The sequence below is a fragment of the Rhododendron vialii genome, chromosome 1a (assembly GCF_030253575.1).
Source record: "Rhododendron vialii isolate Sample 1 chromosome 1a, ASM3025357v1".
In the NCBI taxonomy this organism is placed as follows: domain Eukaryota; kingdom Viridiplantae; phylum Streptophyta; class Magnoliopsida; order Ericales; family Ericaceae; genus Rhododendron; species Rhododendron vialii.
Window position 1 is genome coordinate 39954617 of NC_080557.1, and position 14041 is coordinate 39968657.

Below are 14041 nucleotides of genomic sequence, written 5' to 3' on the forward strand. Positions count from 1 at the left end.
AACCATACGCCAACCCGCCGGCCTTTAAAACTAGCAGATTGCTTGATTTTTTTGGCTGTTTCGTCGCAGCGGTTGAGGCTGGTTGAAATATTTGAGAGTCTTTTTAGAAACTTTCTTTTTTACAACTTTTTATAATATTTAGCTCATCAAAAAAACACTCTACTGGTTACTATTTGCCCTAATAAAAAGTCGGAAGAATGGAATGAGGTGGGAACCGTAGGGTACTAGGCTAGATTTGGATTTTTATTTATGAGCAGGTGGGGCTAGTAAAGTGTAGTAGGGTCATGTACCTTACCATTGGTATGATGGCATCTTGTTTCTACTTGCGTAGATATAGCAAATTGGGTCAGGCTAAAGACAAGTTAGAGAAATTTTACCTATCAACCTGCTTAAAAATTGTGATTCATCCATCCAACTCAACTCGCTCGTGATTTTTATCCGTGATATTTGGCCAGTCGGTGCAAGTTGTCGAATTTTCTACACGCCAGCCCCTACCTACAATTACAGGTGAGTCATGCACTTTGGCATGAGTAGTAGCACTATCAAAGGCTCTCCTTGAAAAGCCATATAGAGATGAGAAATTAATGAAGAAGAGATAAAGTTAGCTAAACCCAATTCCGTAATTACCTCCACGGGCAAACGGCTTGTCCCAAAGTGTTGGAAATTACCAAAGTGCTTATCCAACCAAACAACAAAAGCAAGTTACATGCGTCACATCTATGCCTTCCGGTCACAACTCACAAGTGTTCCAATAATCCAATTACTCCAGAAAAGATGATGACAACGTTTAACTTAAAGCATAAGCATTTAAGCCACTTATTGTAGTAGTCAATTTGATCTTTATTTTTGTGTGTGGTGCCTTTAGCTCCCAACTCACACGCAACTTGAGTCATCGCTATCTACGACCAAACAAAACCTTAGGATTTTTATTGGTCGAGGTCTTATTCCCCCGAGTCATCATTCCCAAGTATTTTTTTATTCGACGGTCAGACGTGTCCAAACCAGCTTACGCTCACCACAAATATATTCCTCCCTCTCAGACCCGGCCCGGCCCAGCCAAAGGATGGCCATCTAGGTAGGGACTGTAAAATTCACCAAAAATTACTTTTATTGCGTCCCGACTCCAATAACCGAACCCTGATCGATCAATTGTGTACGAAGCAAACCTACCGATTCACAAACCAACCACCAAGTCATCATTCTAGAACATACTCAACATAGAGTATTCAAGCCGGCATTGAAGTGGACTGAGTATTACTCCTAGATAGACCCACTTATCAAAACTATATTAATTGGATATATCCTTTTGTTATTTTGATATACATGAGGGTGGATTTTTTTCCTTCATATTGCAACACATTCACACTCGTATTTTTCCAACTGCAGTAACGCGCGTATATATGGGACGTAAATTTGAAGGTTGCCCTCGTGGCCAAGACCTAATGCTTAAAGTCTAGGATACGAAATTTTCTATGTGCTAAAAACTTGTGTGTGCTAATAATCCACATGAGGTTTTATAATGGCTTTAATCGAGTCCTCCAATATTGGACGGTTCAATTAATTCACATGAATTAGTTGAGGTGCACAAAATTTGTCTAACCAATAACCTTAGTTATGAGGAAAACATTTACTACTATATAGATTGACCGAAATAAACACATGCACTGTCAAGAGATGGTGTATGTATTCACTTTTAATCAAAGAGTAATTTTTTAAGATTGAGAAGGACAGAGAGCATTTATATAAGGATATAAAATACGTAGTAGCTAGGAGCCTAGGATGTACCTCAGAAGATTCGAATTTTGCTTTTTCCTTGTTTATAAAGTTATAACCTTTATCCTGAAAATTGAACTAAGTTTTTAAAAAGGCTATTGATATAGCTTTTCAAATGTTTTTGTTTTCAAAGATTACACTTTGTTTGGTTTTTATTTTTTAGAAAATTTTTGATGTAATGAATGATAATGAATGAAGAGATGGATAGAAAAATTTATTGAGAATCGTGCAGAGAATAAATTTGTTTCTAAAAACTTGTAAAAGAACAAATGAAATAAACTTGTAAATTTGAAGGATGCAAATTTACATAGTGCACAAATACCCTTCCAGAAAATCAAAACGAAATAAATTAGGATGGTGTACTTTCATGGTTTTACCTACTTTACAATAACTATATTGGACCCTTCCACCAACCCCAACCCAAAATTTGTCAAAAAATATGCCTCAACAAAATTTCCCTCGACATTTTTAAGCTAAATGGACAATGGCGATAGGATGTCATAGCCACAGTAGCTAGGGGTGTGCAAAAAAATAAAAAATGGAAAATTGTGAACCCGTGGACCCGACCCGACCCACATGGTCTCGGGCAGGGCAAAACATGTGGTTCAGACGGGTGCGGGTTTACTTTATGTCAAAAATCAGATTTCAGTTCGGGGTTCGGGTTGATGCGTTCTTTACCCGTCAGGACCTGACCAACCCAAAAAGCCCAATTCAATTTTCGTGCAACCCGACCCCAAGTAAAGAATCAGGTGGACTGTTCTTACCACCTGTGCCATTCGGTTGCGAGCCTAAATATTTCTTACATGGCATGGTCAGGTTCAGGTTAAAACCGACCCGACTCAACCCGTGTACACTCCTAACAATAGTGCATGCATAAACCCTTGGCTCTACTGTTTTGATGATCGGATTTTGTCGAAATTTTAAGTTGAAAGTCTTCTTTTGGGTCCGGAATGTTTACGTTGAAAGTTAAAAGTCATATATTTTCTCATTCTAAATGATCATTTGACGTTTCACATTATTTGTTTCATTGTCAATTTAGTTATTTATTTATTTTTGTTTTTAATTGATTGACGCATATGCTTTGGGCACCAAATTATTCAACTTTTGCAGGCCTTTTAAAATTTCTTTTTAAGTACACTCGCTTTTTGAAGCTTTCTTGGTGGCACTATTTATTGTACTGCTACGTTAAATTCCAACTTTGCCATTATGAAGCTTTGCTGCTAGCATTTCATTAAATGTGGAAAATGCGAAATCGTACGTCTACAACTCTCAAGAGTCAAGACTCAACCATCGGATTGAGGTCCAGTCCATATTTTTTAGCGTCAAGTTTAGTTTTGGGCCTTTGTGGGTCCATTTTAGTCCCATAATTATGATCGAAATTGTTTATTTTGTGAAGATTATCAAGTATGACGTTCCTGCACAAAATTAGCTTGGTTGAATATCGATAAATATCTGAATAAAATAGATTTGTATAAAAAAATGGTCCATTATAAGTTTCAATTATGAATCATATGTATCTTGATCATCCATCCTATTAAATCGTCACTGCAAGCTAGCTGGTCCTACCACCTTAATCGACAATCATAACAAGTTCGTCCTTAATGCGGCTTCAATAGTGTCATAATATTTATAGAATACCGATAAATGCATGATCATAAAATAAAATAAAAAACTAACTCGCACAAGATAAATGTGTGTTTTGATCACGCATCTATCAAAAAAAGATAAACATGAATTTTGGCATGACTAATATTTTCGATGTGCTCTATGAGGTGGACATTTTCGATCAACAAAATGATAAAGCATATATATGCTGATGTGACAAAACAATTATAAGTTTGGCAGTAAAAAATGAGATCAATAAAAACTATAGGCACACCATTTGGTATACATCAAATATATACCGCATTGTGTGGGATCCATGTTGAAATCCAACAAATGATCGTAGTCCTTCAATTCATTTAAAATGTATTTTTAAGAATCTCTATAAAAAATTAGCTCAGTCAAATATCGGTAAATGCTTGAACAGCTTCTTTGTTCATTTTTTAAACAGGAAATTGAGCAAAAAATTAATTAAGTCCTTACCGATATTTAACTGAACTGATTTTTTTACAAAAAATATTCAAAAAATATTTTAAACAAATTAAACAGTTCTTATAACTTATAAGAAATCCTGAGATGACTCTGACATAACTCCGTGTGCAAACGGTGTACCCGTTGAAAGACTCAAATGGGATTGTGTGTAGACTTTTCCATTACACAAGAATCACAATCTTAAAAATCTCTGGGAATAAGAAAGGGTATTACAGTAATTTTATCAGAATAGAAAGACTCAAATGGGTGTGTAGACTTTTCTCTTTCTAATGGGATTGTGTGTAGATTTTTCCATTACACAAGAATCTATGGGAATGAGAAAGGGTATTACAGTAATTTTATCAGAATAACATTTCGAAGGACTACAAACCTGCTGATAAACCGAGACCTTTGGCGATGTTTCATCTGCTCCACCACAATGTGACTCCCCTGTAAATTCTCTCTCTCTCTCTCTCCCCTCTGCAACTGCAACACCTTCATTATCACTCTTATTTCTTTCTTGAAAACAACACAAGACTTCCACCAAACCCATTACTCTTACCAAAAATAAAAGACAGACCCTACCAAATTCGATTAGTTCCTAATTTCATCAAAACCTTTTCCTTTCCAACAAAGAAAACGAACTTCTACCAAAACCCGCATCTCCCCATTCCCCGTTTCTTGATTTCCACTTCATATCCCCACCAAGAACAACGAAAGCTTCGCCTCAACAAATTTGTCGTGGGTATCTCAATAAGAAGAGATGGCTAAAGAGCCCAACAAACTAACCAGAAACAACAGGGGATTCTACGTGAAAATGAGATTCATACACAGAAGGCAAGCGGAGAAGGCCTACTGTTACCGATACTCCAAATGGGTCCTCTGGTTTTCCCTCTCTTTCTACTTCCTCTCCTATTACCTCATCACCCACCTCAAATCCCCAAACTCTCTCTCTAAGACCACCGTCTCTCTCTCCAAATCCATCCTGGCCTCCCGTGCCCTCTTTGAATCCCCCAACAAGAAAATCCCATCCTCTGTTCTCGCCGGACAATTGAATGGTACGAGGGTTTACGTTTACGACTTGCCGTCGAGATATAACACGGATTGGTTATCCAACGAGCGGTGTTCGAACCACCTGTTTGCTTCGGAGGTGGCCATACACAAGGCCCTGATGAACAGCGATGTGAGGACGATGGACCCACTTGAAGCCGATTTCTTCTTCGTACCGGTCTACGTTTCTTGCAATTTCAGCACCGTTAATGGGTTTCCGGCGATCGGCCACGCGCGGGGCCTCATATCGTCCGCGGTGGAACTCATTTCGTCGGAGTACCCGTTTTGGAACCGGTCCCGGGGCTCCGACCACGTCTTCGTCGCTTCTCACGATTTCGGATCTTGTTTTCACACAATGGTGAGATATTAGGTCCGCAAAACGAAAATTTAAAAATAATACGAATTTTTCAAGAAAGATTCAAACTTTTTTTGACAATTTATTAGATATTCATAATTTCTTTTAACTTATTAGAAAAGTTAGCATTTTTTTCTCGTAGAATACGTATTATTTTTAAGTTCTCATCTTACGGATTCATTGGACATTTATTTTGGGACATATGTAGCAGTATTATTTGCTTTGGTAATGCAAGGTGCTTATGCGCTCCGTTGAGTCCCTTTTCATAAGCTTACACTTTGGGTGACCTGAGACCTTAGAAAAGAGAAAACCTGTAAACTCCTCTCAACCTTAGACCACTTGACCAATCCTGAGATATTATTTTGTTTAGGATTTGTGTTGGAAATTAAATATTTTTTTGTTTTATGGGAAATGGTTTTTTTTTTTTTTTTTTTTTTGATTTTTCGTTGGTTTTTGTTTTGGAAGGAGGATGTGGCGATTGCGGATGGGGTGCCGGAGATTCTGAGGAAATCGATTGTGTTACAGACGTTCGGAGTGAAATATCAGCACCCGTGTCAGGAGGTGGAGAATGTGGTGATTCCGCCGTATGTCTCGCCGGAGACAGTGCGGTCAACGCTGGCAAAATCTCCGGCGAATGGGCGGCGAGATATATTCGCGTTTTTCAGGGGCAAGATGGAAGTGCATCCCAAGAATGTCAGCGGCCGGTTTTACAGCAAGTAATTACTTTAATCCATTCCTTAATTAAAAATAATCTTGTTTGGTAAACTGACAGCCTTTTTTATTTCTACTAATCTTAAGCTTTCAAAATTAAGTTTCTTGAAGCTTATGTGGCAATTTGATGATAAAATATAAGTTTGACATCATTAAGATTACACTTCATCAAATATGGGGATTTTATATACTTTTAATTTTATAACTTATCAAGTTTTGATTGAGATAGGGTTTCTCATCCAAGTCCGTTAAAAACTCTTGCTAACAGACAAGTTTTTCTTTTTTGCTTCCGAAAAATGATTTTAGTACTTCATGTTTTGATAACAAAATGTAGAATATTTATCTTGTAGTGTGCATGTAATGTGATTTTTGAAGACTGAAAGACAAATTCAAGAGTATGATTATAAAAAAAAGTGGGGTGTGACTATCAATAATGTGACGTATTATAAGTGGAGGAACTATTTAATTTTTAAATTAAAAGTGACGTATTATAAAAAAATAATATGTCTCGTAAAATGATATTTAAAAAATAATAATCTAATCAGAATAGTGCCTAAATAAATTTTCGCAAGATGGAGACATTTTCACTCTTCTTGTACTTGAGAACAGTGTGGTAATTTTGCATGGTCTCGTAATTGTCAATTTTGTATAGCTTTTAACAAACGGTTCTTGAGACCATACAAAATTACTGTACCATTCACAGTTCTCAAGTACTACTAGAAAGTTGACAAATAATCTTTTAATTTCTACTTATTTTTTAAACCAAAAAAAAAAAAAAAACGAGCCTAGGTAGTTGCAACTGTTCTTCTTCGAAACTACTAACAAATTAGTCCTGCTGTGCTGGTGGTCCGATGTGTCTTTCTTTGCAGGCGTGTGAGGACGGTGATATGGGAGGGGTACGGCGGCGACCGGAGGTTTTACCTCAAGCGGCACAGATTTCCCGGTTACCAGACAGAGATCGTTCGCTCCGTCTTTTGTTTGTGCCCGCTGGGGTGGGCCCCGTGGAGTCCGAGACTGGTGGAATCCGTCGTTCTGGGTTGCGTGCCGGTCATCATAGCCGACGGCATCCGGCTGCCGTTCCCCTCCGCCGTGAGGTGGCCGGAGATATCACTCACGGTGGCAGAAGGCGACGTCGGAAAGTTGGGATCCATCCTCGAACACGTGGCGGCGACCAACCTCTCCGCCATTCAGAGGAACCTCATGGACCCCGCCGTGAGCCGGGCCCTACTCTTCAACGATCACGTGCAGGACGGCGACGCCACGTGGCAGGTGCTCCGTGCTCTCTCCGGCAAGCTGCACCGGTCCCGCAGGCGGTCGAGGGTTTCCAGCGAATGAGGTGTTGACACGTACGGGGTTTTGATTGGCGGGGAAGAGTTGACAGCTGGATAGTGGTAGACAGCTGGAATTCATTGGGACCTCTGACAAGTCAGATGGGTTAGACTAGAATATGTATATGTGCACTGCAGAGATTTGGATCCATGCAATGTGGGTCCCGATAAGGAGCATAGGTTCATGGCAATGTGGGGTCCCAGTTGAGGTGGCCTACGGGAATTGGTTGGGTTTCCGGTTGGGTGGGACAATTGACGATACTGTACAGGCGTAGAGGAATATTTTATTTTTTGTTAAATACTACTACTAAACATGTGGTACGATATGGTAGGGTCGTCTCTTGTGAGATGCTTTGAAAAGAGGATTCATTTTGTTTGTGAAACGAAAATTACGAAAAAGGAGGAATAGAATTATAATGGTCAAAAGAAGAATCGATTTTTGAGCTAATTTATGGGGTCCTTCTATAGGCTACAGGCGTGGGCGATCCTGCCTCTGTTTCGCCGGTAGATATTCGGATTTTAATTTGAATATTTGACAGTTCAAATAAAAAATAATTGTCTATTGTCAAAATGAACGGTTGGATCAGCTGTCATACAGTCCCTGTAGTGTAGCCATAGAATTTCCCAATTTGTTACTACCTCCGTCCCTATTTAATTATTCATTACGGTTTTGCGTGTATTTTTTCAATGGCTTATATTTCTAGATGTATATTATGTTTTATGTTTTTGAAATTATTGTCTTATAGAAAAAAATTGAGTTCTATCAAACAATATCCATATTACATATTCTTAACCATATACGTCGGGAGATATAAGACGTTGCAAATGCACGTAAAATTGTAGTGGACAATTAAATAGAGACGAAGAGAGTAAAACATTAGCAAGGTTGGCTTTTATTGTGAATGGGAGGGTGTTGGATGTAACATTAGTAAAGTTGGCTTTAGAAATGTAAAAGCAAGGTTAAAGGCTGAAACTCTCTGAATCCTCTCCAAAGGGTGTGAGATTAAATGCATAAATTAATGTGTCAATTTAATGCTAGACGCCTTTAACTTCACCGCTTTTTTTGGTTTCAATTATAAAGAAAATTCTAAAATCAGTTCAGTGGGCTGACAATAATGAATGTGTGAATATGTATTAAAAGGTATAAAAAAACACAGAAAATACGTATTTTTCTTATCTTCTAGTGTGCTTATCGTCAGCCCAGTGAGCTGACAATAGCAAGACCGCAATTATAATAGTAGATGGTTATAAACTTATACTCTCTTCGTTCCAAATTGAATGTCAATTTTGATGTTTGTGCCAATTTTAATTTTTTATATCTTTCAATATGGATCTAAAAATATATGCAATATATATCTTGTTTGATAGTTCTCGATTAGTTTTATTATATAAAATTTTCATACTCATAAAAAATATTATAGATTGAAAGATATAAGCGATGAAAAATGACACGAGTTTTAAAAATTGCCATCCTTTTTGAAACGGAGGGAGTATGTAGTATTGTTAACTAGTTCCTCTGGTCAACCTGCGATTGTAATTCTTTTTCTTTTATGATACGATCAAGATTAAAATTTTGGCAAAAAAAAAAAGTAGAGGAATCTTTCGACGTATGATGAGTTTTTAAAATATTCGATTAGTTTTACTGAAGAATGTGTAGAGATTACAATACTAGTCCATGTAAATTGTTTCTCCTCCTACCTGATTCTAGTATAAGGCTCTGTTCCAGAATTTTTTTTTAAAAATAAACAGTTTATTTTATATTTTTAAACTTAAAAATAAAATAAATGAAAAATAAATTTTTAATTTTTTTTTTGCATCTTATAAAAGATCTCATCGAGATTTTTCAAATAACATTCATATTACATATTTTTAAATTTTAATAAATTCATAATTTTTAATCTTAAAATTATGTTTTTAAAAAGTAAAAATTTATTTTTATTTCCAAAACGGAGCCCAAAATACTTCTAGTTCTATGTTTCTTTGACTTTGCTAAAATCAATTGTTTAGGCTTGCTACAATGTACCCGTACCATGAGAGGAAACGATGTCCCCGGGTCTGCGTTTGTATGCAATCTTCTCTCTCTCTGTCTACTTTCTATTGAGTGGAGTTAAAAGTATTCACGGGTTGGTTGGATTATCAAGCATTTGACAGAGAGAGAAAGCATACAGTACAATGTTAGTACCAATAATAAAATAAAACCAGCAGGGGGACAGGTGAGGTAACTGTCATAGGCTAGCTTCGAGTTTCGAGTTGTGTTAAGAGCATCTCCGATCCATCTACTATCCATCTCCATTTCCTCCAAAATAGAGTATAGATGTAACATATTGAGGGGAGATTTTGTAATTTATTCCATTTTTTCTTCACTTTTTGTACTTTTTGGGAGAATCTTTGAGGAACCCATCGTCCTTTTTAGAGTTTGGAGGAATTTTGTACTCAAAATTTACTTTTGATCCTCCATTTTTAGAGAATCAAATTTACTTTTGGAGGACCAAACTCTAAAAAGGACGGTGGGTCCCTCAAATATTCTCCCAAAAATTACAAAAAGTGAAGAAAAAAGAGAATAAATTATAAAATCTCCCCTCAATGTGTCACATCCATCCTCTATTTTGGAGAAATAGAGGTGGATTGGAGATGCTCTTACCGAGGTTTTTGGTGATCATCGGTCAGCGACAGCGTGCTCCTGTTTATCTGTATTCACTTGTCACGGATGTTCACAATATCTAATCAGGACCGCTCGTTTTTTATAAAAGGATTGTGCTAAGGACAAAGAAAATAGGCAAAGAAAAGACTCTTAAGTGAATCTGAGCCATTTATGTATACTTTAAAAGTATTTTCTTTGCTCATGTTCTTTGTACTTAGCATTTCTCTTTATAATAGCATCTCCAACCCATACTTCATTTCTTCATTTTGGAGGAAAAACATTCTCCAACTCATCTTCTAAAACTCATCCTCTATTTGGGAGGATAAACTTTGATCCTCTAAATATAGAGGATGAAGGAAAAAATAGAGGATCTCCTCCAAATATGTGTTGGAATTGAAAAATAGAGTGTTGAGTTGAAGTTGAAATAAATAATACAATCCTCTAGGGATGGCATTCGGGGCAAACGGAGCGGATATTGGGTATTCCGTACCCGATACCCGAAACCGAAGTACCACCCATATCCGCCCCGATAACCGAACGGGGAGGAAACTGGGTAACCATAACCGAACCGAACGGATATCGCGTAGTAACCGAACCGAACGGATAACCGAAATCAAGCAAAAATACTGAATCTTTTTAATGAAGAAAAAACCTAATCCTACCAAGTTTATAGTGAATAACACCTTTTAATCAAGCAAAAATAACCTTGTAAACGAATAATTGACCTTTTCTTGACAAAAATCAAAAGACTAATACACCGTTGACAAAAATCAACTAAAATATTTCATTTTAGTTGGTTTTTCCACCAGTGAACCATTTTATACTCCAACATTCTCAATAGATAATAGCTACCAACATTCACAACAAAACACCAACTACATGCTGCCTGATATCAGTCCACAAAACAAATACAAAGCAAAGTAAAACTAATACAAAGTTCAGTCAATCCAGTAATTCCAGTCACCACATGCACACCAATCAGTCCAGCCAAAGTTGAAATAATACAAAGTTCAGACACCACATCGCACTACATCACAAATCTTGAAATAATACAAAGTTCCATTTGCAGAATTAAGAGATAGAAAAATAGAATCAATTTTGATTTCCATCTTGAAATGCCAACTTCCATTTGTCGAGTTCATAACTGTTAAATTGAAGGGCAAAAAAAATGAATTAATATCAACAAAAAAAATTCAATTAATATGAGCAATATGTAATGTTAAAACCACGAGAGATGTAAGAGAAATGCCAATTACCTCCCAAGTCACGCACGAATCCCCCGTTTCCGCATCATCTAATATAGTGGCGTACCCTGATGTTGATTCACCTAACAAATATAAAGTAAAAAATTCATAAGTACTAGTTTTAGTTTACTAAAGTAGAAAAATGCAAGATACTAAATTCATTACCTTTCATTTCGGCAGCCCACAACCAACTTTGAGCACACATCAAGGCTTCCATCGTGTCGGGATGAAGTCTACTACGATGTGGACTCACCAACCTACCACTCGTGCTAAATGCAGACTCAGAAGCAACCGTCGATACCGGAATAGCTAACAGATCCCTAGCCATGGCTTGCAAAATTGGATACTTGGGTTGATGTGATTTCCACCAATTCAAGACATCAAATCCCATGGATTTTGGCAAGACATCTTCCGACAAATAATGATCCAACTCCAATTTTGCAGTATCGATTGTCCTACTTCTCTTCGACTCCCTAAGCATGTAGACATCATACTTTGATAGTGACTCTTCATCAATGGAACTTGATTGGGAAGAAGAGTCACCAATACCCTCCATCATTGAACTAGGACATTGATACTCCTTAAGCAATTTATAACAAAGTGCACGAACTTTCTCAACTTCTTCCTTATAACTTGTTGGAAACAATAATTTAAAGTAGAATTCCAACACGTTGATCTTATACCTAGGATCCAACACAGCAGAAACCCCCACAACACCATTTACCACAGACCAATACTTGTCAAATTTTTCCACCATTCTTTTGGCCATTTCCCTAATCACCTGATTCTCAGAACGGAGCCAATCTCTTAATTCAAGTCTAATCTCACATATATTTGGAAAGCATTGATTAGTAGTGGGGTATTTAGTTCCAGAAAACAACTCTGTCACCTTAAAAAAAATTTTGAGCTTCTGACAAACATCTTTAGCAAACCCCCACTCACGTTCACTCGGTAAGGAATTATATTGAGCATCCCGTTTGCTTAAGCGAATGAACACATCCTTATAAAGTAGGGCTGTTTGAAGCATCAAGAATGTTGAATTCCACCTAGTTGCACAATCAAATCCTAATTTCTTAGTACTAGTCACATTCAATTGGCGTACTGTTTCTTCAAATTTTTCGTCTCTTTTTTGTGATGCTGTCCAATAAGCTACGCTGTCCCGAATTTTCTCAATACCCACCTTGATAACATCCAACCCATCTTTAACAATAAGATTAAGAATGTGCGCACAACAACGCATATGAAATAAATCCCCACCCAACATGAGCGACGCACTATCAAGTTTGTCCCACAAAAGATCAATCATGGCATCATTGGTAGAGCAATTATCAACCATTATACTTGAAATCTTCCTATCAATGTTCCAATCCATCAAACAATTCAACAATTGGTCACATAGAACTTCTTTTGTATGTGGACATGGCACATATATGAACCTAACATGCAACATTGATATTTAATTAAAAATAGAAAAATGAAGATTTACATTGCATAAAGGAATAAATATAGCGATATAAGTTAGAAATACCTCAAAATGCGACTTTGCAAAGTCCAAGAATCATCAATAAAATGCGCTGTGACAGCCATGAAGCCTTTCTTTTGATTACTTGAAGTCCACATGTCCGTTGTGATAGCTAATCTACTTGCATTACTCACCACCAAACTCATTGTCTTCCCCCTCTGGTACTCATAAATCTTAAATATTTCAGCTTTCATTGTGTTTCTACACGGCACCTTAAATAAAGGTTGAAGAGCATTTGAATACCTCCTAAATCCAACATGGTCCACAATTGAAAGGGGATACTCATGCATGATTATAGCACTTGCAAGTTCTTTCCGTGCTGTCTCATGATCAAAACTATATGAAGTTAGTAGCGGAGGACGGTCGTTGTTCATAAAATTGTTTGTTAGAACTTGTTGCCTCATGTTATCCTTCTTTTGGTGTTTCCTTAAATAATGTTCTTTCAAATGCGAAGTTCCATTCCTTGTTTCTCCAGAAATTTTTGTTCCACAATACTTGCAAATGGCCTTGAAAATCCCGTTAATTTTCACCCTATTATAGTGAGCCCAATAAGGACTCCTTAACCTTTTTCCACCATCATCATCATCATCGGATTTTCCTGATACAACTTCAACTTCATCAGTAGGATTGTCACTTGGATGAATAGGATTGTCACTTGCATGGTTATCAAGAGGGGATGATGATGGTGCGGGGCTACCACTTGGTTGTGATGGTCCAGAACCATCAACCGGATTTGTTGACTGAGCACTCGAACCGATAGGTGATTCAGACATAATTAATCTAATCCTAAGAAAACACCAGCAGATTTAGACATGATTCAAGCTACAATTACAGATTTAAGCTGCAATTATAATTCAAGCTACAATCAGATCACAAACTAGTTAAGCAGACTAGAGGGGCTATGCGCCTCGTTCTCAACACAATTCTATGGGGTTATGCCACCGCCACGTTATATAACTAAAAGCAATAAAAGGCAATTGATGCTCAATTTAGCTTCGTTACACCTCAAGTCGAATTGGAGGCTCAGTTAGAGGTATCCGCTAAATTGAGTTCAATGTACGCAAAGGGAGCCATAATCAAACAAAGGGAGCACAAACAATGACTATTCATAAGAGAAAAAAAATAATCTTGATTCATCAGAAGTTGAACAGGTAAGCAAATTTATGCTCTCCTAGTACAAGGATCAAAGCTTCTATTTCTATTAGCATCCTGTCCCGTGAAAGATCATGAGCTACCCAAAATCTGACTAAAATCCTAAACCCCAATATTATCCAAACCCCAACTTCCATTTTTACTTCCAGCCAACACAATTGACACTAATTTCACAACCATATACCCATTAGC

General features: G+C 37.2%; 1 protein-coding gene across 1 annotated transcript; it reads left to right on the plus strand.

Annotated features, from left to right (window-relative positions):
• The first annotated feature begins 4105 nt into the window (after positions 1 to 4105).
• LOC131324049 (probable glucuronoxylan glucuronosyltransferase IRX7) lies at positions 4106 to 7738 on the plus strand. Its single transcript, XM_058355877.1, has 3 exons — positions 4106 to 5254; positions 5717 to 5967; positions 6832 to 7738. Exons 1-3 carry the CDS (start codon positions 4610 to 4612, stop codon positions 7295 to 7297), a joined length of 1362 nt encoding a protein of 453 aa, XP_058211860.1. The 5' UTR covers positions 4106 to 4609; the 3' UTR covers positions 7298 to 7738.
• Positions 7739 to 14041: the final 6303 nt, after the last annotated feature.

Coding starts and splice junctions, on each gene's coding strand:
- LOC131324049 (XM_058355877.1), top strand. CDS start 4,610: ATGGCTAAAGAGCCCAACAAACTAACCAGAAACAACAGGGGATTCTAC. Junction 5,255..5,716: donor GATCTTGTTTTCACACAATG/GTGAGATATTAG, acceptor TTGTTTTGGAAG/GAGGATGTGGCGATTGCGGA. Junction 5,968..6,831: donor AGCGGCCGGTTTTACAGCAA/GTAATTACTTTA, acceptor CTTTCTTTGCAG/GCGTGTGAGGACGGTGATAT.